At 50.0% G+C, this 24,344-nt stretch overlaps 2 protein-coding genes across 6 annotated transcripts in view; one reads left to right on the top strand and one right to left on the bottom strand.

The window, feature by feature from the left end:
- TTC13 (tetratricopeptide repeat domain 13) overlaps positions 1-2,032 on the bottom strand; it is a 45,935-nt gene extending 43,903 nt beyond the window's left edge. For 2 of the 4 annotated variants that reach the window (XM_069954175.1, XM_069954176.1), the window contains exon 1: positions 1,733-2,031. In XM_069954175.1, the coding sequence (XP_069810276.1) occupies positions 1,733-1,949 (217 nt within the window). In that variant the 5' untranslated portion in view covers positions 1,950-2,031. Of the gene's footprint in view, positions 1-1,732 lie in introns of all 4 variants that reach the window. The other 2 variants (XM_069954174.1, XM_069954177.1) reach the window with 2 other exon arrangements.
- On the top strand, positions 1,829-17,391 carry ARV1 (ARV1 homolog, fatty acid homeostasis modulator). Of its 2 annotated transcripts, none has more exons than XM_069954180.1 (6): positions 1,829-1,990; positions 6,034-6,160; positions 8,677-8,796; positions 13,377-13,530; positions 14,968-15,192; positions 17,097-17,391. In XM_069954180.1, exons 2-6 carry the CDS (start codon positions 6,035-6,037, stop codon positions 17,189-17,191), a joined length of 720 nt encoding a protein of 239 aa, XP_069810281.1. In that variant the 5' UTR covers positions 1,829-1,990; position 6,034; the 3' UTR covers positions 17,192-17,391. The 2 variants fall into 2 exon arrangements, with proteins under 2 accessions (XP_069810281.1, XP_069810280.1); XM_069954179.1 differs by lacking the exon at positions 1,829-1,990 and adding an exon at positions 2,118-2,188.
- The last annotated feature ends 6,953 nt before the right edge of the window (positions 17,392-24,344 follow it).

The following is a 24,344-nucleotide window of genomic DNA, read 5'->3' as shown; positions in this document are numbered from 1 at the left end:
CACAGGGACCCCCAGGCCACAGAGCACAGGGACCCCCAGGCCACAGCGGACCCCCAGGCCATAGCGGACCCCCAGGCCACAGAGCACAGGGACCCCAGACCACAGGGGACCCCCAGGCCACAGCGGACCCCCAGGCCACAGAGCACAGGGACCCCAGAGCACAGGGGACCCCCAGGCCACAGAGCACAGGGGACCCCCACAGGCCACAGAGCACAGGGACCCCAGAGCACAGGGGACCCCCAGGCCCCAGAGCACAGGGACCCCAGACCACAGCGGACCCCCAGGCCACAGCGGACCACAGAGCGCAGGGACCCCAGGACACAGGGACCCCCAGGCCACAGCGGACCCCCAGGCCCCAGACCACAGGGGACCCCCAGACCCCAGACCACAGGGGACCCCCTCCGAACCCGAAAGAGAAGGAGAAATGTCCAATATAAGAGAGTGTCAGGACGCATATGGGGCCAGGAAACCTCGGCCCTCCAGCTGCTGCAGAACTCCCATCAGACCTGGACACGCGAGATAAGATTTAGCTTTGGCTGCTCAGGCATGATGGGAGTTGTAGTTTTGCATAAGCTGGAGAGCCGAGGTTCCTGACTTTGGTCTATGGGGTTTCCAGACCTTTATCCTCTGTTCTCCAGATCATTTTGATCAATGCTTTTAAAGGGGCACTCCAGTGACAATATTTTCCATTTAAATCGACTGGCGTCAGAGAGTTATACAGATTTGTAACTTACTTCTATTTAAAAATCTCCAGTGTCCCAGTACTTACCAGCTGCTGTATGTCCTGCAGGAAGTGTTGTATTCTCTCCAGTCTGACACAGTGCTCTCTGCTGCCACCTCTGTCCATGTCAGGAACTGTCCAGAGCAGCAGCAAATGCCCATAGAAAACCTCTCCTGCTCTGGACAGTTCCTGACATGGACAGAGGTGGCAGCAGAGAGCACTGTGTCAGACTGGGGAGAATACACCACTTCCTGCAGGACATACAGCAGCTGATAAGTACATGATAAGATGCATGTTTGCCAATTCTGTAGGGCCCCTATAGCCATCCATGTACTATTACACAGGGGCCCCTATACCCAGCCGTGTACTATTACACAGGGGCCCCTATAGCCAGCCATGTACTATTACACAGGGGCCACTATAGCCAGCCATGTACTATTACACAGGGGCCACTATAGCCAGCCATGTACTATTACACAGGGGCCCCTATGACCAGCCGTGTACTATTACACAGGGGCCCCTATAGCCAGCCATGTACTATTACACAGGGGCCCCTATAGCCAGCCATGTACTATTACACAGGGGCCACTATAGCCAGCCGTGTACTATTACACAGGAGCCCCTATACCCAGCCATATACTATTACACAGGGGCCACTATAGCCAGCCATGTACTATTACACAGGGGCCCCTATAGCCAGCCGTGTACTATTACACAGGGGCCCCTATGGCCAGCCGTGTACTATTACACAGGGGCCCCTATGGCCAGCCGTGTACTATTACACAGGGGCCCCTATGGCCAGCCATGTACTATTACACAGGGGCCCCTATAGCCAGCCATATACTATTACACAGGGGCCACTATAACCAGCCGTGTACTATTACAGAAGGTTTCCATTCACTGACAGCAGGCAGAGATCTTACAATGGTGACAAGCAGCAGCAGTATATGAGAGACTTCCTTCCCCCAGGTCAGAGGAGCACCGGTGCCCCCCGCCAGCCCCCGCACTCACCGCACTCCTCCAGGTCCCAGGCGGAGTCAGACTCCGGGTCCCTGTGACTGCAGCCCCCGGTCCCGCCGCCGCCATGTCTGCCCAGAGCGGGGCTGAGCAGTGACCGGTGCAGGGGCCCCTCTCCGCCTCCCCCGCTGGCGGTCACCCGTCTCCCCGGAGCTCCGGCCGCCACCAGCAGTACTGCAGCGCCCAGGACCCCCAGGCCAGATGCCACCATCGTCCCCACCACTCTGTGTTGTGTACACACACCGCCCGCAGGTCAGAGCCGCCGCCACTCGCCGGGCGCCTGGGACTTGTAGTCTTCCCGGGCGCCGCGTCCCTTCAGCGGGGAGCCGCCAGCACTACATCTCCCATCAGCCCCCGCGCTTCATTCACTGAGCAGGAAGTAGTGGACGCTGAGGTGTTTGCTGTCAGTGCGGGACAGGCTGAGGCGGCCGGGGCAGGCTGTCAGCACAGGTGGGTGTGTCGTGGCCCCAATATCGCTGCTTCGTGCTCGTTCACACTCAGCGTTATGTCAGGATGGGTCCGGGCGTGTGTGCAGCCATCAGTCTCATTGTATTCACCTTCCTACAGTGACTGACTGCACCCGTGTCCCTACAACTCCCATCCTGTCCTGCCGTATGAAGGCCGCAAGGGCATGCTGGGAGTTGTAGTGCTGCACAGGTTGGAGTACAAAGATCCCCCATCGTCCAGCATCTGAGCCCCCATCTGATAGGAGCCATCACCTCCACCCCTCTGTACTCACCCCCACCCCTCTGTACTCACCCCCATCCCTCCATACTCACCTCCATCCCTCCATACTCACCCCCACCCCTCCATACTCACCTTCACCCCTCCATACTCACCCCCACCCCTCCATACTCACCTCCATCCCTCCATACTCACCTCCATCCCTCCATACTCACCCCATCCCTCCATACTCACCCCACCCCTCTGTACTCACCCCCATCCCTCCATACTCACCCCCACCCCTCCATACTCACCCCCATCCCTCCATACTCACCTCCATCCCTCCATACTCACCCCATCCCTCCATACTCACCCCACCCCTCCATACTCACCCCCATCCCTCCATACTCACCTCCATCCCTCCATACTCACCTCCATCCCTCCATACTCACCCCCATCCCCCCATACTCACCTCCATCCCTCCATACTCACCCCATCCCTCCATACTCACCCCACCCCTCCATACTCACCCCCATCCCTCCATACTCACCCCCATCCCTCCATACTCACCCCCATCCCTCCATACTCACCCCCACCCCTCCATACTCACCTCCATCCCTCCATACTCACCCCACCATACTCACCCCCACCCCTCCATACTCACCTCCATCCCTCCATACTCACCCCACCATACTCACCCCACCCCTCCATACTCACCCCCATCCCTCCATACTCACCTCCACCCCTCCATACTCACCCCCACCCCTCCATACTCACCCCCACCCCTCCATACTCACCCCCACCCCTCCATACTCACCTCCATCCCTCCATACTCATCCCCACCCCTCCATACTCACCCCCACCCCTCCATACTCACCCCCACCCCTCCATACTCACCTCCATCCCTCCATACTCACCCCCATCCCTCCATACTCACCCCCATCCCTCCATACTCACCCCCACCCCTCCATACTCACCCCCATCCCTCCATACTCACCCCCATCCCTCCATACTCACCCCCACCCCTCCATACTCACCTCCACCCCTCCATACTCACCTCCACCCCTCCATACTCACCCCCACCCCTCCATACTCACCTCCACCCCTCCATACTCACCCCCATCCCTCCATACTCACCCCCATCCCTCCATACTCACCCCCACCCCTCCATACTCACCTCCATACTCACCTCCACCCCTCCATACTCACCTCCACCCCTCCATACTCACCTCCACCCCTCCATACTCACCTCCACCCCTCCATACTCACCCCCATCCCCCCATACTCACCTCCATCCCTCCATACTCACCCCCACCCCTCCATACTCACCTCCATCCCTCCATACTCACCTCCACCCCTCCATACTCACCCCCATCCCCCCATACTCACCTCCACCCCTCCATACTCACCTCCACCCCTCCATACTCACCCCCATCCCCCCATACTCACCTCCACCCCTCCATACTCACCCCCATCCCCCCATACTCACCTCCACCCCTCCATACTCACCCCCATCCCTCCATACTCACCCCCACCCCTCCATACTCACCCCCACCCCTCCATACTCACCCCATCCCTCCATACTCACCCCAACACCTCCATACTCACCCCCACCCCTCCATACTCACCTTCACCCCTCCATACTCACCTCCACCCCTCCATACTCACCTCCATCCCTCCATACTCACCCCCATCCCCCCATACTCACCTTCACCCCTCCATACTCACCTCCACCCCTCCATACTCACCCCCATCCCTCCATACTCACCCCCATCCCTCCATACTCACCCCCATCCCTCCATACTCACCTCCACCCCTCCATACTCACCTTCACCCCTCCATACTCACCCCCACCCCTCCATACTCACCTTCACCCCTCCATACTCACCTTCACTCCTCCATACTCACCTTCACCCCTCTGTACTCATCTCCATACTCACCCCCACCCCTCCATACTTACCTGCTCAGTAATGGGCTGCTCACCCCTCCATACTCACCTTCACCCCTCTGTACTCATCTTCATACTCACCCCCACCCCTCCATACTTACCTGCTCATTAATGGGCTGCTCCACCTTCTCTGGGTGATCACAGATACTCCATACTGAACTCCGCTCCACCCCTCCATACTCACCTGCACCCCTCCCACACTCACCTCCACCCTTCTATACTTACCTCCATCCCATGGGTGCAGACGCTTGGTATGTTGTAAAGTGTTTATACACATTTGAATCCATCTGTTCCTTTGCATATATAGTGGGGACCAGGTGCCCCCCTCCCCCGTGGCAATGGGCACCAAATACTCCTTCAGGAGGTGCTGCCGTGTATTCTTTATACTTTCCTGTAGATACAGGATGGAGCTGCAGATCCCCATAATGCAGTAGTGTAGTACAACAGGCTAGAATAGAGAAGCAGGGCTGCTGTCAGAGGTCTGTGTGGTCACATGACAGGAGAAGGGGTGTGTGTTCAGCATGGACCAATCAGGAAGTGAGAATCACAGAGCTGTGCAGGAGGACGGTGACAGAAACTTTATATACAGCAGTGTGAGTGCAGGCACATTATAGCAGCAGTGTGTATAGCTGAGTGTGAGTGCAGCCACATTATACTGTAACAGCAGTGTGTATAGCTGAGTGTGAGTGCAGGCACATTATAGCAGCAGTGTGTATAGCTGAGTGTGAGTGCAGCCACATTATACTGTAACAGCAGTGTGTATAGCTGAGTGCAGGCACATTATAGCAGCAGTGTGTATAGCTGAGAGTGAGTGCAGGCACATTATAGCAGCAGTGTGTATAGCTGAGTGTGAGTGCAGGCACATTATAGCAGCAGTGTGTATAGCTGAGTGTGAGTGCAGGCACATTATAGCAGCAGTGTGTATAGCTGAGTGTGAGTGCAGACACATTATAGCAGCAGTGTGTATAGCTGAGTGTAAGTGCAGGCACATTATGGCAGTAGTGTGTATAGCTGAATGTGAGTGGAGGCACATTATAGCAGCAGTATGTATAGCTGAGTGCAGGCACATTATAGCAGCAGTGTGTATAGCTGAGTGTAAGTGTAGGCACTTTATATCAGGAATGTAGAGGATGGGAAACACAGGGGCTGATGGAGACTGCAGGGAGCAGGAAGGAATGAGCAGGGCAGATGTGGGCACATACACACAGCGCTCTCTGTCCGGGGAGAGAGGGGTTACAGCTATGGAGAGATTACCTCCACAGTCCTGTCCCCTGATGTAAGCCCCAGCCGGAAGTGGATCTGCTATGATTTGGAAGGTGAGGGAGACTTCCTGGGTCAAAGTACAGGGCTGTAGACCCCGCTATGCAGACCATGCCCCTCCCCCACTCCCCCTCCCACCCAGTACAGGGAGCTCTTACACCAAAGCAATGCTCTTACACCAAGTCACTAAAAACTGAGATCTCTTCTTGCAGAACACTCTTAAACCAAGTTACCACTGTGTGTGTGTGTGTGTATGTGTATATATATATATATATATATATATATATATATATATATATATATATACACTTTCTGACATCAGTTGATTTAAAAGAATCTTTTTGTGAACAACCCCTTTAATATTGCTGTGTTGTATATTAAAACCTTCTGAGCTTTGATATAATTGTCATTTATCGCATTACAGAATGAAAGGCCGTGTGGACGATGCGCATGGAAATACGAAGCCGCTGTACAGGTGCATCGAATGCAACGAGGAATCCACCGAACTCTATAGAGATTACAGACACGGGGTGCTGAAGATCACCATCTGTGTGAGTGCCGATTGAGTGCCGATTGAGTGCCGATTGAGTGCCGAGTGAGTGCCGTGTGAGTGCCGAGTGAGTGCCTTCACTCCTCCATACTCACCTTCACCCCTCTGTACTCATCTCCATACTCACCCCCACCCCTCCATACTTACCTGCTCAGTAATGGGCTGCTCACCCCTCCATACTCACCTTCACCCCTCTGTACTCATCTTCATACTCACCCCCACCACTCCATACTCACCTTCACTCCTCCATACTCATCTCCATACTCACCCCCACCCCTCCATACTTACCTGCTCATTAATGGGCTGCTCCACCTTCTCTGGGTGATCACAGATACTCCATACTGAACTCCGCTCCACCCCTCCATACTCACCTGCACCCCTCCCACACTCACCTCCACCCTTCTATACTTACCTCCATCCCATGGGTGCAGACGCTTGGTATGTTGTAAAGTGTTTATACACATTTGAATCCATCTGTTCCTTTGCATATATAGTGGGGACCAGGTGCCCCCCTCCCCCGTGGCAATGGGCACCAAATACTCCTTCAGGAGGTGCTGCCGTGTATTCTTTATACTTTCCTGTAGATACAGGATGGAGCTGCAGATCCCCATAATGCAGTAGTGTAGTACAACAGGCTAGAATAGAGAAGCAGGGCTGCTGTCAGAGGTCTGTGTGGTCACATGACAGGAGAAGGGGTGTGTGTTCAGCATGGACCAATCAGGAAGTGAGAATCACAGAGCTGTGAGGGGGAGTGGGGGAGGGGCATGGTGGGGCATGGTGGGGGAGGGGCATGGTCTGCATAGCGGGGTCTACAGCCCTGTATTTTGACCCAGGAAGTCTCCCTCACCTTCCAAATCATAGCAGATCCACTTCCGGCTGGGGCTTACATCAGGGGACAGGACTGTGGAGGTAATCTCTCCATAGCTGTAACCCCTCTCTCCCCGGACAGAGAGCGCTGTGTGTATGTGCCCACATCTGTCCTGCTCATTCCTTCCTGCTCCCTGCAGTCTCCATCAGCCCCTGTGTTTCCCATCCTCTACATTCCTGATATAAAGTGCCTACACTTACACTCATCTGTGTGAGTGCCGTGTGAGTGCCGTGTGAGTGCCGTGTGAGTGCCGTGTGAGTGCCATGTGAGTGCCGTGTGAGTGCCGTGTGAGTGCTAGTAGGAACAGGCTCAAACAAGGGTTAAAGGGGCACTCCAGCGAAAATCTTTACTGTACAGGAACATTCTCCAAACACTCAGCATTTGACCCCAGGTGGCTGGAGAAGTCGGATGCCGCCCTAGGGAGTCCTGGAAATGATGGAGACAGCCATAGACCATAGGCTATATCCAGCAGGACTCCATAGGTGTGCTGTGTCTGCTGCGGATGCTTGTGTGGTGCGCTGTGTCTGCTGCGGATGCTTGTGTGGTGCGCTGTGTCTGCTGCGGATGCTTGTGTGGTGCGCTGTGTCTGCTGCGGATGCCTGTGTGGTGCGCTGTGTCTGCTGCGGATGCTTGTGTGGTGCGCTGTGTCTGCTGCGGATGCTGGTGTGGTGCGCTGTGTCTGCTGCGGATGCCTGTGTGGTGCGCTGAGTCTGCTGCGGATGCTTGTGTGGTGCGCTGTGTCTGCTGCTGCTGCGCATGCTTGTGTGGTGCGCTGTGTCTGCTGCGGATGCTTGTGTGGTGCGCTGTGTCTGCTGCGGATGCTTGTGTGGTGCGCTGTGTCTGCTGCGGATGCTTGTGTGGTGCGCTGTGTCTGCTGCGGATGCTTATGTGGTGCGCTGTGTCTGCTGCGGATGCTTGTGTGGTGCGCTGTGTCTGCTGCGGATGCTTGTGTGGTGCGCTGTGTCTGCTGCGGATGCCTCTGTGGTGCGCTGTGTCTGCTGCTGCTGCGGATGCTTGTGTGGTGCGCTGTGTCTGCTGCGGATGCTTGTGTGGTGCGCTGTGTCTGCTGCGGATGCCTGTGTGGTGCGCTGTGTCTGCTGCGGATGCTTGTGTGGTGCGCTGTGTCTGCTGCGGATGCTTGTGTGGTGCGCTGTGTCTGCTGCTGCTGCGGATGCTTGTGTGGTGCGCTGTGTCTGCTGCGGATGCTTGTGTGGTGCGCTGAGTCTGCTGCGGATGCTTGTGTGGTGCGCTGTGCCTGCTGCGGATGCTTGTGTGGTGCGCTGTGTCTGCTGCGGATGCTTGTGTGGTGCGCTGTGTCTGCTGCGGATGCTTGTGTGGTGCGCTGTGTCTGCTGCGGATGCTTGTGTGGTGCGCTGTGTCTGCTGCGGATGCTTGTGTGGTGCGCTGTGTCTGCTGCGGATGCTTGTGTGGTGCGCTGTGTCTGCTGCGGATGCTTGTGTGGTGCGCTGTGTCTGCTGCGGATGCTTGTGTGGTGCGCTGTGTCTGCTGCGGATGCTTGTGTGGTGCGCTGTGTCTGCAGCAGATGTTGGTGCAGAACACCCGGGTACAGTAGCCGCTCCGTAGGATTAGCGCGGCAGTGCCCATCACACATTAATATTAATGATATTTCTCTTCTGATCTGAATGTAGAAATCCTGCCAGAAACCTGTGGACAAGTACATAGAATATGACCCCGTCATCATCCTGATCAATGCCATGCTGTGCAAAGTGCAGGCCTATAGGCACATCCTCTTCAACACGGCCATCAATGTAAGTCACAGAACAACGTACTGCATAGTATTCACCAGCCGGGCACAAGTGGCAGAGGGGGTCACCAGTGATGGAGCCGGGGAAATACCCAGAGTAATCGTCATTTATGTCATAATGATACGGCAGAGGTCACTGGGGTCATTAGGGCCAGAATATTGGCTTACAGCTGTTCTTTTACTTACAGTGTACCTGTCATGTATTACCCTGATCCGATCAGTTCGAAAATTCTGCCACTGGAAGTCTGGATATCCATGGACGCAACCACGCCGGGTCAGTACTGTGCACAAGCTCTATTGAATCAGAATAGGGTTCATGCACTGTACTGACCTGGCATGGTGTCCATGGATATCCATGGCAGAATTTTCACACTGATCAGGTCAGGATAAATCATGACACTTTAAGAGAAGTCGGTGCGGTCGGTTGCAATGCTTGGCTATTCCTGATACGGCTACACAGACTCTGTCTAAGTAGTGTAGATGGTTCAGGGTCGGGGGTGGGGGGTAGAGGGGTCGCAGTTTGTGAAAGGTGAGAGAATGTTAAGTGTCTTCTGTGTGGTTTCTTTTGAATTGCGGGCTGCGGTCGTCGGGTCCATGCTCTGTTTCCTTCCACCTTATGAGTTGCTCCCCTAGAATGGACCTTGGCCTTAGATATTTTGATCTCGTCATAACTTTCTGGTTTTGGGACTCTTTCCTACAATATCCGTACACTGTACGGATCTGTTCTGTTCTGTTTACTATTGTGAGACTCGCTGCCTATGAAGGCTTGTTGTTTGTTTTTTTGGTTGTAACTGTTGGTTTTGAAAAATGCATAAATAAAACCTTTTAGGGTGTGTTCACACCTACAGGATCAGCAGCAGATCTGCAGCAGATCCGCAGCAGATTTGATGGTGCAGATTTGATGCTGTGTTCAGTTATTTAAATGAAATCCGCTGTGGATCTGCTGCGGATCCGCTGCGGAAAATCAGCTGCAGATCCGGTAAGTGTGAACGTACCCTTAAAAACAAACAGGTGCAGTCGGGTCCGTTCGGCAGGTGATGCAGTTATTGTCCTAAAAAACATCTTTTAAACTTCCATCCCTGTGTCAAATTGGCGTGGCCTAGAGTGTCTGTGCCCTAGGCCTGCACTGCTCCTCTGTCCCTCCTCCCCACCCTCTTCTCCATTAGGAATGCCCCAGGCAGATTTATCCTATTCATCACCTGTGTGAGCACTGCACATGGTGGACGGTGAGGCATCTGTGCAGTGTTCAGAGAGGTGATAATTCGGGAAAATCCTGCTCGGGGGGCATTCCTAATGGTGAAGAGGGCGGGAAGGAGGGACGGAGAGGCGTTGCAGGCCTAGGGCACAGACACTCTAGGTCACGCCAATTTGACACAGGGCTGCAAGTTTAAGGGTACAAACACACACACCGTATACGCTGCGTATTTACTCCTGCGATATGCAGCAGATACGCAGCAGATTAGATCTATATAACTGAACACAGCATCAAATCTGCTGCAGATCTGCGTATCTGCTGCGTATACGGTGTGTGTGTTTGTACCCTAAAAGTATTTTTTTATGACAATAACTGCATCCCCTGCAGAACGAACCCCAGGACAGATCTTGGATTAAAAGCAGCTATCCGAAGGTACAAGTGGTTTGGGGGGGACAGATTGTGGGTACAGAGTCGCTTTGATTTCCCTTTTGTCTGTACCCCCACCATGTGTTTCCCAGTATTATCAATGACGTAACAAATAACTCAGACCACAGGTTGTTTATTAGATTTATTTTATTCTGTGCAAAAAAAAAATAGTTGCTATGCAGTGGAGGAGTCAGGATGTAACGTTCCCATGTAGCAGGCTTTATATGACAACCGTAACTGTCCACAGAAATGTAAGAAGAGGTGGATGCATTGGCGTATGCTACATGTCCCCACAGATTGATCCTGGGTTTCTTGTTGGGTGGAGGGGGGGAGGGTGCTAGTGTGATTGCCTGGGGGCATGTCGGTGTTCTTTCTATGTTCTTCGTCCACTTTGCTTGGTTGTTTGTGTAGCCGCATTATTTGTCGGCCTTTCTCTGGACTAATCTCCCTCATGGTTTCTTATGGGGTTTTTATCACCATTGTTTATTATTGCATACAGTGCCGCGCTCGCTCCTGCCACTTGGGCACTTAGTACTTTGCTGTTATTGTACTTTTCTATTGAAAAATGTTAAATTCTTTTTAAAAAAGAGTAGTGTGTAACACACCAGTCTTAAAGGGGCACTCCCGAGGAAAAAATGTAAAAAATTTCCAGTCTTCCCGTACTTATCAGCTGCTGTATGTCCTGCAGGAAGTGGTGTATTCTCTCCAGTCTGACACAGTCCTCTCTGCTGCCACCTCTGTCCATGTCAGGAACTGTCCAGAGCGGGAGAGGTTTTCTATGGGGATTTGCTGCTGCTCTGGACAGTTCCTGACATGGACAGAGGTGGCAGCAGAGAGAAGAGTGTCAGACTGGAGAGAATATGTTGCCGGGGTCCCCCCTTAAAGACAATATATAAGTACTATTTTATGTGACTGCGGGATCGGGCCACATAGGGTTTGTTTGTTCTGTATAGACACAAAATAGACACAAGACTTCTAGTATTTGCAGCGTTGCTTCCTTTCAGATGTCTTGCAGCAATAAAAAACATTGTGAATGATGGTGCACATAGTATATGTATGAGGTAACTGGAGTGTGAGCTCTTGTGGGCACGGGTCTGTGTGTGTGTGCATCCTCTGTACAACCCTGCAGAACTTGCTGGCTCTGCTGTATGTAAACAACAGGAACTGAAACCCGTCGGTGTGTGAGAACATGTATATAGACAAAGGCTTAGTATAGCTGCTAGTACTGTATGTAGGAGAGCAGCAGTGTGCAAAAGGTGACTGTATGTGAGAGAGCGGAAACCACAGATGCAGCAGACGCTGTCATGTGTCATGTCACCTGTCAGTCTGACGTCACCCTCGTCTGTCCGCCTGTTTCTATTTCCTCCCATTTCCCCCCGATTCTCTGTAGTGGGATTTAGATTTTCTATGTTAAATCTGCACCAAAATTCCTCTGTAAATCCATTTATTGTGAACGTGTCCCAGGGGCTGTGATCCTTCTCTGCTCCCGGCCGTATTCACTGGTCAATTTTTTCATTTTGCCTCCACTTCAGTCATCTACATTACAGTGTTGTTGTTTTTTTTGCCGCAATTTGCACAAAATAGCAATAAAAACAGCAGCTTTGCACATTTTCACTAAGATTAAAGTGTCCCTGTTGTTTGGAAAACTTTTGACACATCAGGGAGACATGTCATAGAGACATCATAGAGACATGTCATAGAGACATCATAGAGATATATCAGAGAGACATCATAGAGACATCAGAGAGAAATGTCATAGAGACATCAGAGAGACATGTCATAGAGACATCAGAGAGACATGTCATAGAGACATCAGAGAGACATGTCATAGAGACATCAGAGAGACATGTCATAGAGACATCAGAGAGACATGTCAGAGACATCAGAGAGACATGTCATAGAGACATCAGAGAGACATGTCATAGAGACATCAGAGACACATGTCAAAAGTTTTGATCGGTTCAGGTCTGAGTGTTCACACTCATAGCAATTGGGAGAACAAGCCAGGAGAGGAGCCGCACTGCTGCACGTCCGCTCTTTGTCACATGATCAGTCAGGCTCCTTAGACTTACATTATGGACCTGACTGATCACATGATACAGCGCTGGGAGAGGATCGCACTTAGCATGGTCTTCTCGGGGCTTTTTCTCCTGATCACTACAGGCGTGAACACTCAGACCCTGACCGATGTCTTTATGATGTCTCTGACATGTCAAAAGTTTTCAAAACAACAGTTACACTTAGCATACGTTCACACGTACCGGATCCGCAGGGGGGTTATTGCTGCGAATTGGCAGCGAGATGCTCTGCGGATCCCTGCCCAGTAAACTCTATAGGCAGACAAACTCGCAGCAGGGTGCACATCCCGCTGCGAGTTTGTCCGCAGGCCGTCCCGTTAACCCATCGGTTACTTGCTTCTGGGGTTCTCTGCAGGTCCCACTCGGCCAATCAGTGCGCTGCCCTGCAGCAGCGCACTGATTGGCTGAGCGGGACGTGAAAGCACCGGGAGCCCCGAAGCAAGCCGGAGTGGGGACTGGGTAAAGTATAGGGTCCGGCAGGGGGTTTAACGGGGCTGGCTGTGGACAAACTCGCAGCGGAATGTGCATCCTGCTGCGAGTTTGTCTGCCCATAGAGTATACTGGGCAGGGATCCTGCAGCGGGTAAACTGCTGCGGATTTGGTACGTGTGAACGTACCCTTTAAAAGGGTTCCTGTTATTACAAAAAAAAAAAAAAAAACTGCTGATATGTTGCAGAGACATCAGTAGTTTGGATCAGGTGAGGGGGTCTCTGTGTTCACACTCCCACTGATCTCTCAGTATGGCGGGGAGAAGCGCCCAGCTGAGTGCTTCATTTCCTGCGATCCCGATCTCACGGCATGAGACCAGCTCTGTTATAAGTCTATGGAGTCCTATCAGTTACCTGAGTCACTGGAATAATAACATGTCCTTTCTCTACTCCCTAGATTCACGGTAAGCTGTGCGTCTTCTGCCTGCTCTGTGAAGCCTACACCAGGTGGCGACAGCTGCCAGGATCCAGCAGCCACACCGACCCTGAAGACATCATCAGATATGCAAAAGAATGGGATTTCTACAAGCAGTTTGGGATCGCCGCTCTGGGTACGGTAACTCATCACATGTACACAATCACTTCTTCTGACTTCAGGGGGTCCTGGTGGTCAGACCCCTTACAGATCAGCCACATATCCCCTATACTTTTAATCCCCCTTTGAGAAGTCCTTTTAAACAGGCCTTAAAGGGATTTTAGGTTGTTTTCTTATTCAATTTTTTTTATTTCAATCTTTTTATCTTTTTTTTTGTTGTTGGACATTTGTGGATCTGCAGACGCCATTGATGCTTTTTTGATATTGATATAGATATAGATATTTTCTTTGATACATGGATAACGATTAGGGGGGTCCACTTTTAATACTTGGATTTTTCTTACATGGTCTTATTATGTTTTTGAGTGTTTGAGTCTGCATCCTGACGCTCCGTTAAATGTCTTTGGCGCTGACTGACGTTTCTGAGCACTTGAACCTTGTAAGAGCCAGACGCTGCTTTCTGCAGTGCTGTCACGCTATAAGAGCGCCATACGCCATATCTATAACTGTATACAATGGAGAAAGCTTCCAGGACTCTAAACACCGAGGATAAATGTGCGTCTCATGTCTTCCATCTTTCCTCACTAGTTTGGAGAGTTGCCGGATTTCTTCTTTTTCTGCAGTTGATATTGATGGGATTTCTGGTCGGCCATCCTGCCCAGTGCTGCATAGACTGCTGTGCGGGGTACAACCTCATGTATACGCCTGGTGCCAGGATAGCATCATAGTGCCAACCCACAGTCTTCTCCGACTATATACAATGTGGCTCCCTGTAGCTGGTGATGAAAGTGTTAGGGTCACTTTACAAAACTTTACACAAGTCCTAGAGGCAGCATCTGGGTGCTGAGAACCGAGGCCCATCACTAGATAGAGACGAGAGGACAGACTGAGGTCAGACCCCCCGGATAACCTCTTTAAAGTAACAGTAACACGTTGAAGTGGCTTTCCCATGACTCCCAGTACTGACATTACAACAACTGTACCTGGTCTCCTGTCTGTCACTAGAATATAGAGGCCGAGGCCTTCAGTATTTTCTTAGCACTGTGCCACTACTATCCTGACCCTGCACAGAGACCTGCGGGGAGGATGAGCTGCACCTGCACAGAGACCTGCGGGGAGGATGAGCTGCACCTGCACAGAGACCTGCGGGGAGGATGAGCTGCACCTGCACAGAGACCTGCGGGGAGGATGAGCTGCACCTGCACAGAGACCTGCGGGGAGGATGAGCTGCACCTGCACAGAGACCTGCGGGGAGGATGAGCTGCACCTGCACAGAGACCTGCGGGGAGGATGAGCTGCACCAGGACAGGAGCGCTCCAGGATACAGCTCAGCAGGCGGTATTAGTGCTCAGACCCCCGCAATCAGTGCCACAGTATTCTCTGCGATATGGCTTTACTTGCTTGGCTGTAAAACGCCTTTTAATATATATTTGTGATATCTTGTATTCCCCAGAACTGGCAGCGTTCCTCACTGGAATCTTCATGGCTTTGTTCCTGGTGAAGCGGAAGGCCTTCAGGTCGTCCTCTGACTTTGCTTTCCTCCTGAAGGCTCTGTTACTCTCCAGCTATGGGAAACTCCTGCTGATCCCTGCAGTCATCTGGGAACACGATTACACCCCGCTCTGCCTCCGGCTCATCACCCTCTTCGTTCTGACATCAAACACCCAGGCCATCCGAGGTAATGGAGAGTGTTTCTTGTGGCCGGGAGCACCCAGACACTTCCCTTCAGAACATTCAGCTAAGATGCTTTAGTTTATAGAGCAGCGACATTGCCAGACAGGTCCGTCCATCCATCCATCCATCTATAACACTACTGCAGACGCAGCACCCATCCAAAGCTATGGTCACCTTCTAGTATCTTCCAGACATAATGCAGTCCTTCGTCCTGTAAGGTTAGCCAGTGGTGAGGAGTGAAGCCCAGCCAGACCCTGTACTTTCCTATGAAGTGCATTTCTTCTCCGTTTTGTTCAGATGGAGGTGAAAATAGTCGTAAAATAGAAAACATATGGAAATATAATGTATATCAGTTCCTCAGGTATAGGTGTACCTGTTGTTTCATGTTCCCGTACAGTTAGGGCTGCCTCTTTGGCTGCTTTCTGGCGATTTTCACCGCATTCCGCAGTTCTGGTGCCCAGATATTTCCCTGTCTCCCTTCTCACCTATTTGGCATCAAAGAGTTAGACCTGTATTCTTTGAATGACGTAGCCCGTCAGTGCCCCCCCCCCCCCCCCCTTCCACACTCACCCCGACCTGTTTCTTCTCGTCTGTTAAAGAGCCTTTACACCAGCAGTTCATAGAGACAGATGCGCACTGAGCATGGCTGTCAATCAAATGAATGTCTTGCTCGGGCGCACACATGGGGCCGGGACTTCCTGTGTCTCCATTCTATGGTCTAATGAAGAAGCAGAGTCGAGATTTCAGCCAGTATAACGGTGAATAAGAAATAACGCACTTAGCGCCCCCTGGTGTTAGAAGGTAAAGGCTAGGCTTACAACATCAAAATATTTAAATAAAGTATGTTACAGGCTGGGCCGTATTTACCACTAGGCACCTGTGGTTCGGTGCCTAGGGCAGCACCTTGCAGGGGGGCAGCACCAGGGAGCAGGGGGACAGAAAAAACTAAATTTTTTGTTTTTATTTTTTTAGTTTCCCTCCTCCCGTTCAGACTTGCCAGTAAATCTGGTGTCTTTTCCAGGGGGGTGGGGAGTATGGTGGTATTGGTCAGGTCTGGTATCGCCAATAGGTGCGTGAAGATGGGGCGTCTTCAGGTTTAGTGCCTAGGGCAGCAGCAGCTGTTAATACAGGGTCGTCAGGAAGCCCAGGAGCTGGTGTTTAATATATATATATAACAACAGGTACTCTTTAATGCCTGCTATTAGAATTTTCCAGCTAAAGAAAAATAAAAGCAAATAAAGAAAAATTATTAATAAAAGCTAGAAAACGGTTGGGATTTCATAGTGACATGTCAAATGCTTTTTATTGGTGGAATCTGAGCAATCAGACCCCCACCAGTTCAAATCAGCTGGTGTCAGAAAGTTACATCGTTTTCTAATTTACTTCTGTTTAAAAATCTACAGTCTTCCAGTACTTATCAGCTGCTGTAAGTCATGCAGGAAGTGGTGTATTCTCTCCAGTCTGACACAGTGCTCTCTGCTGCCACCTCTGTCCATGTCAGGAACTGTCCAGAGCAGGAGAGGTTTTTTATGGGGATTTGCTGCTACTCTGGACAGTTTCTGACATGGACAGAGGTGGCAGCAGAGAGCACTGTGTCAGACTGGAGAGAATACAACACTTCCTGCAGGACATACAGCAGCTAATAAGTACTGGAAGACTGTAGATTTTTAAACAGAAGTAAATTAGGAATCTATATAACTTTCTGACACCAGTTGATTTGAAAGATTTTTCTTTCACTGGAGTGCCCCTTTAAATTTGTTAGGTTGGAAGGCTGTCGGTGAGTCTCATGTCATTATTTTCATTGTTCTGCCCCTATAACCTAGCAGAAAAACAGTAATAACTAGTGGAGAGGGAGGTACAATGACTACATGTTGTATAAACAAAGTTTTCTGTTTCTCTCTCCTTTAGTGACCTTGGATGTGAGTCGAGCCCTATCGCTCATCGCTATTGCCTGTGGAGTGCTTCTAGAAAATGCACTTTCCTCTGTTCAATGGGCTTTATAGTAAATGTACATATGTATCGTACAACAGCAACAACCTAGGAATTCTCCTGACCATCTGGGGTGATACACAATGACCATCAGGGACTCATTACAAACGTTGATAATATTTATTTTGTTATATTCTAACCTTTCTCAAGCTGATACTATACCTCAATGTTTTATATGTATTTACAGATGTTAATAAATGATACATTTTCGCTATGTACAGTCCTTTTCTCTGTTTACACATCAGAGCTGCACGTTCGGACAGCAGGCGGTGAGAGAAATGGAACAACTGTGTCTCCTTTCCCCTATACTACTCAGGAGAGGCTGTTGTTTCCCCGCCTCTTGGTCAGGTGATCACTGATTGGTGTGATCTGAGTGGTGAGCGGGGTTACAAATGAGATGTTACAGCTTGCCTGGCCCACAGAAGAGACAGACATCATGTGACCTCTGTCTCAGAAGGGATTACACACAAGCTTAGATTATAGGTGGGGATTGAACAGGGTTGATTTTTTTCTTAACCAGAGTTCCCCTTTAAGACACTTCTCAGAATCATTATCTCTTTGTACCCACGTCAGTAGGCCTCTCAATAGCCAGCCTGTTCTGTACTGGTGAGGGCCTCTGTCTGCAGGGGGCAGTCTTTTGTTTTGGAGACTTTTTTGGTTTGGCGTAGATCCCCAGTCATATTGTAAGACTCCTAGTTGGAGTGAAACACGGACATGGATGGAAAACTGCATTTAAAAGCCGGTGTAAGAGCTGCTGTATATATCCTTTCTTCCCAATAGATTTTATAAAGTATATAAAGAAATCTGTGTCTGTCTTGTGCCCCGTCTACTTCTGTACTGGCAGGCTGTGGTAGCGGTTGGCTGTGGTAGCGGTTGGCTGTGGTAGCGGTTGGTTGTGGTAGCGGTTGGCTGTGGTAGCGGTTGGCTGTGGTAGCGGTTGGCTGTACGGTTAGTTCTGCCCAAACAAATTTAAAAGTAGAGGAAAACTGTGCTGTGTGTATGAGTAATGTAATATTCCAAGTAATCCTCCTCCTCTGCAAATCTGCCCGGAACATAAGATCCCTGGTATAAGAGTAACCTGATCAGAGGAGCAGAGAGGGGGGGGACCAGACTAGTCCATGGACCTCAGGAAAAATGGAGCTTTATTTATTAGGCAGTCGTAAAAGTTGTGTCCAAGATGTGGTGTGTGAATGTGGCCAACCCCGACACATTAAGGGCTTAAAGGAGTTGTCCAAGGGCTATTTTATATATATATATGTAGATATGAACTACCTGCTCAGCCAATCACTGGACGCAGCAGTGACTCACCTCAGCCAGTGATTGGTTGTGCCGGCAGTTCCCTTAAGACTACAACCAGGAATTGCCGAGCATCAGCATCAGACATGGTTGAAACGGCATCAGTGAGAACGTCGGGAAGGGTATACCTTTAGTCGTTTGTTTTGGGTCCTGACTGAACACATCTGTATATAACAATTCATCCTTGGAAAGCCCTTGTAAATGGGATCTAGTTACATTATTTTTAGCCATTTCATAACTCCATACCTCCACTCCACAAGAATACAGGTTTTTTGGGCACAGTGGTGATTTTGGGTAGGACTTAATTAACCCTTTCACGACCTAGGGCCATTGATGCATCAATGCCCAGGTCGTTTTTGGACATCAGCTAATGGGATCATAATGATCCCATCAGCTGATGTCCCTATGTCTGCCCCCTCTCCTCTGTCCCCTGCCACTGTCACAATCTTGTGACAGAGGCAGGGGAAAGAGGGGAGGGGGCAGAGCTCACTTCCAGGATAAAATGTCACTTCCTGGATAACATGATGATGTCACTTCCTGGATAACATGGTGATGTCACCTCCTGGATAACATGGTGATGTCACTTCCTGGATAACATGATGATGTCACAACTCGACTCCCAGAGCTGTGCGGGCTGTGGCTGCTGGAGAGGATGGTGGCAGAGTGATGCTCAGTGTCCCTCCAGTGCCCTGTGACCCTCAGTGTCCCTCTGCCATTATCCTCTCCAGCAGCCACAGCCCGCACAGCTCTGGGAGTCGTGACATCACCATGTTATCCAGAAAGTGACATCACCATGTTATCCATGAAGTGACATCACCGTGTTATCTAGGAAGTGACATCACCGTGTTATCCAGGAAGTGACATCACCGTGTTATCCAGGAAGTGGCATCACCGTGTTATCCAGGAAGTGACATCACCGTGTTATCCAGGAAGTGGCATCACCGTGTTATCCAGGAAGTGGCATCACCATGTTATCCAGGAAGTGACATCACCATGTTATCCAGGAAGTGACATCACCATGTTATCCAGGAAGTGAGGCCTTGATGCAGTAGTAAGTGCAGGGGAAAAAGCACTTGATAAGCATTTCCTGTAATAAGTGTATATTGGGGATTTGTATAACTGTTGGGGGGCAATACAATACTTTAATAAAAATTTTCACTGTGTTCTTTTACAAGAATTTTAACAATTCCTTCCATACTTGTTATTATCTATTCAGTTTCCTTCCCCCAGTTCTCAGCTGCTGCTTTCTGATGTAAACAAGTCAATGGCAGGCTTTATCTGCAACATTGTAACTTTTTTGGAATGCTGGGAGGGTTATTCTGAGGTCAAGTTGCTAATGAAGTCACTGTGATTAACCCTCCCAGCATTACAGATAAAGCCAGACAGGGACATCAGCGGTCTCAGAAGGGAGGGGGGAGGAAGGGGAGACAAAGAGAAAAGCTCACACACACATTTTTGTGTTTTCAGCAGAAAGCAGCAGTTGAAAACTTGGGGAAGAAGACTGAATAGATAATAACACATATTGAAGGAATTGTTAGTCACACCATGGGCAGCAGCAGCATATGAAGTTGTTTGAGTGGAATGCCCCTTTAAGAGCACAGCAGTGGTCGGTAACCTGGACAGCAAACTCAACAATGGGAGGGAAAGAGCAGCAGATCAGGAGGAGGAGACAAGTTTGCTAAATTATTGTATATGCAAAAATATTTACCTTACCGACAGGTCTACAAGTAGAGATGGACAATGTTTGCAGTTAGCAGAATGTGATGTTGGTGACTGTATATACAGGATGTGCTTTACTGCTGCTGTAAGAGTGTATATACAATAACACAGGGATTAGCTGGAACTGTGCGCAGTGTTATTCTCTGACCTCAGTCCAAGCCGCTCTAATTACCCTTCTAGAGGAAAGTTCTCTCCGGCCGACACAGGAGGCAGAACAGTAAGTACGGCCAGTTCTGTAGGAACCAGTAATTGCTGCAGTAGATTCTGATTTTATTAGGAAAACAGCAGCAGCAGCAGCGAGGAAAAAGTAACGGAAGGCAGAAAGGAGATCCAGGCAGATGGCGTCCGAGGCTGGAAGAACTCCGCAGCTCCAGCACCCAACAACTTCAAAGATACGCTGCCTAAGGCTATGTTCACACTGCGTATATGTCAGGCCGCATATTTTCGCAGCCGGACATATACGCGTTAAACTCCAGCCGGGGATTTACGCTACTTGTGGCCGGCTACGTACGGAGCGCGAACTTACGCCCGCAGTCTACTTACGCTTCCGGAGCGCCCTACGTAGCTATCTGACAGCGGTCTTTTACTTGGAAATCTTCGCCTAGCCCCGGACACCCCACAGAACCTTTGGGATCGGCACAAAAAGATGGCAAAATTAAGAAATCACCACTACGTACGGGACCGCATGTTACGCTACGGGCGTAAGTTACGGCATTTTCGTCCTCAAACAATGGTCTGGTTCATTTTTTACGGCGCCGCGTACGATCCGGGCGTAAGTTCTTACGTAGTGTGAACTGTGCAGCCGTACATCATATACTTTCCATTGTACGCAAACTACGTAAGTCTCCGTCCGCTTATTCACGGAACACGCTACGTCTGGAGACTTACGTAGTGTGAACATAGCCTAAATGTACGAGGAGAGAATGCAAATAGTGACAGAAGGCGATTATAGAAGTGCTGCGAAATGGGATGGGCTACAAAGTGTAATAAGTAGTATCAGTTTATTCTTAAAAGGATAGTTCAACAACAACAAACAATTCTTTTAAATCAGCTGGTGCCAGAAAGTGCCAGAGATTTGTAATTTTATTCTATTAAAAAAACCTCCAGTCTTCCAGTACTTATCAGCTGCTGTATGTCCTGCAGAAAGTGGTGTATTCTCTCTCCATTCTGACACAGTGCTCTCTGCTGCCACCTCTCTCCAGAGCAGGAGATGTTTTCTATGTGGATTTGCTGCTGCTCTGGACAGTTTCTGACATGGACAGAGGTGGCAGCAGAGAGCACTGTGTCAGACTGTAGAGAATACACCACTTCCTGCAGGATATACAGTAGCTGATAAGTGCTGGAAGACTGGAAATTTTTTAATAGAAGTGAACGTACCATTACAACTATGGAAAAAAATGTTTTTTTTTGTTTTGCAGTACCTACTTGGCACCGACGCTGGACGAAGGGCTGGTGTGGCCCTCCTTTCAAATGTTGCCCAGTTCCCGGGCTCGGCCCTGTTTTTTGCTTATGCGCCGGCTCGGCACTAAGCACTGGGGGCAGACATGGCGCCCCCCAGTGTGACAATTACCCCTCCCCTGCTTGATTCTAATAGAGCTGTGTCACCAAGGGCATATTGTCGGGGGGCGCTGGGCCGAGCCGGTGCACAAGCAGAAAACAGCCCAGAGTGCGGGAGAAACTGGGTGGTGTTTTTGAAAAAAAAAGGACGGTGTCACCTGGATGCTCGCGCCGGAACTGAGCAGGTGGTGCAAAAAAAAATTTAAAAAATTCTGTAGTGGTGATGGTGCATTCACTTTGAAGGAGAAGTTTGGCGATTTCTAAAAGCTTACGAGTAACAACTTACCTCTCCTCGTGCCCGTAGTGACCGGCAGGAGCGGCTGTGGGACCCCCGCCGGGCTCCGGGAAGCCCAAGGCTGCAGGCTTTCAGAAATGGCCGGACTTCTCCTTTAAGTAATTGAAGTTTCCACCACTCCCTGATAGATGCCGCAACACACAATACAGCGCTGCTCCTTGTTATGAAAATCGCCTCCTGGTCCCAGAGAAATCTAAGTTTTTGTAAATATGCTAATTAGCTAGTTTGGTGCCCTGGAGGCGGGCCCAGCACCCCCAGTGCAGCGATTTACACTCCTACTGATGATGGGCCTTATTATTATTCATCTAGATGAAGCTGTCACTGGTCACCGACCTTTCCTAACACTGTGCTATATATGAGAGATAGCCAGACCTGGGGGGAAGAGCTCAGCCCTCTGCCGTTCTTTCCTTTTAGCTTGTAAGATCTGGCAGGCAGGGTGCTCCCTCCTCATGTTTCATCTTATGTTCACACGTGTATCTGTGTAATATCTGATTCTGTCTGTACATGTTCCCTCAGGATTGTGAAGTGCTGGGGAAACGTATACTGCTGTACTGTAATATATATTTATATTATTATTATTTGCAACGAGTGAACATTCCTCCATTCATCTGTTTTTGGATTTGTATTTAATAGCCTGACCATGTGACCAAACCAGGGGCGTAACTAGACATGGCTGGGCCCCATAGCAAACTTTTGATTGCCCCCCCACCCCCGACTGACCACTAAACGGTCAAGTGAAGTCATAACTACATAACTGCTAGCTCTGGTCAGGAGTGCTTGCAGTTAAAGGGACATTTGCAAAACCCAGGAGACCAGCAGGGCCACTCGGTGCTGCAAATAATGACAGCTCAGGGGGCCCAGTGTATTGCAGGAGCAGGCCATGGGGCCCCCTGATGCGGCGGGCCCCATAGCAGCTGCTATGGCTGCTATAGTGGTAGTTACGCCCCTGGACCAAACCCTTTAAGCCCTTTTACACGGGTTGATAATCGGCCCGCTCACAGGTGACAGTGATCGGCCGAGAAGCGAGGAAACACCCGATCCTTAGCTTATCCCATCTTTTGTGCGGGTTTTAAAACCTGATTTCAATGTCCGCACAAACAATACGCTGATCGTTTGTACAGTCTGGCCTCGTGATTAGTTGTGGTGTTTAAAGGCATTTGAAATGATTGGCACTCGTTTGCAGCCATGGCCGGACGAAGATTGGAGCATCTAAAAGGAGCCTTAGGAACAGTTCCTGACATGGACAGAGGTGGCAGCAGAGAGCACTGTGTCACACTGGAGATAATACACCACTTCCTGCAGGACATACAGCAGCTGGTAAGTACTTGAAGACTGGAGATTTTTAAATAGAAGTAAATTACAAATCTAAATAACTTTCTGACACCAGTTGATAAAAAAAAAACAAAAAAAAAACATTTTCTCTGAGGTACCCCTTTAAGAAGAAAACTGCTGCTCCCCCATTGTTTTCTTTGATTCTCTTTATCTATTTTTTGGACGGCTGTAATTTTGGGTGTAATTTCTGGAGGATAGACCAACCTTCTGTATTCTTCTCCATGATGTGTATTGTAGCTATGAGCGGGGCGCCCCCAGACATGTCTGTACATTTCCCGCATTCTGCAGACATGTGCCGCTCTGCTCTCATGCCTGGGATTCCATTACCGTCACCACAGGGAGATCAGACTAACAAATACTTTCTAGAATATTCCGCATTCTTGCATAAGTCTCAGGCTACAGGATTTTGCATCTTCCCGTGTCAGCGGTCTCTCCTAGTGTTTGCCGGCTCCAGGTACATAGCTATATATAATGGCCGGCTCCAGGTACATAGCTATATATAATGGCTGGCTCCAGGTACATAGCTAAAGATAATGTCCGGCTCCAGGTACATAGCTATATATAATGGCCGGCTCCAGGTACATTGCTATATATAATGGCCGGCTCCAGGTCCATAGCTATAGATAATGGCCGGTTCCAGGTACATAGATATAGATAATGGCCGGTTCCAGGTACATAGCTATATATAATTGCCGGCTCCAGGTGCATAGCTATATATAATGGCCGGCTCCAGGTACATAGCTATATATAATGGCCGGCTCCAGGTAGATAGCTATATATAATGGCCGGCTCCAGGTACATAGCTATATATAATGGCCGGCTCCAGGTACATAGCTATATATAATGGCCTGCTCCAGGTACGTTGCTATAGATAATGGTCGGCTCCAGGTACATTGCTATAGATAATGGTCGGCTCCAGGTACATTGCTATAGATAATGGCGGCTCCAGGTACATAGCTATAGATAAT

This window comes from Dendropsophus ebraccatus, chromosome 15, assembly GCF_027789765.1.
Source record: "Dendropsophus ebraccatus isolate aDenEbr1 chromosome 15, aDenEbr1.pat, whole genome shotgun sequence".
In the NCBI taxonomy this organism is placed as follows: Eukaryota; Metazoa; Chordata; class Amphibia; order Anura; family Hylidae; genus Dendropsophus; species Dendropsophus ebraccatus.
This window is presented reverse-complemented; position numbering and strand designations above follow the sequence as displayed.

Bases quoted from the DNA above. Each gene is read 5' to 3' on its own strand.
- ARV1 (XM_069954180.1), top strand. From the start codon at position 6,035: ATGAAAGGCCGTGTGGACGATGCGCATGGAAATACGAAGCCGCTGTAC. The intron at 6,161-8,676 runs GTGAGTGCCGAT...ATCTGAATGTAG, and splicing joins TGCTGAAGATCACCATCTGT to AAATCCTGCCAGAAACCTGT. The intron at 8,797-13,376 runs GTAAGTCACAGA...TCTACTCCCTAG, and splicing joins TCTTCAACACGGCCATCAAT to ATTCACGGTAAGCTGTGCGT.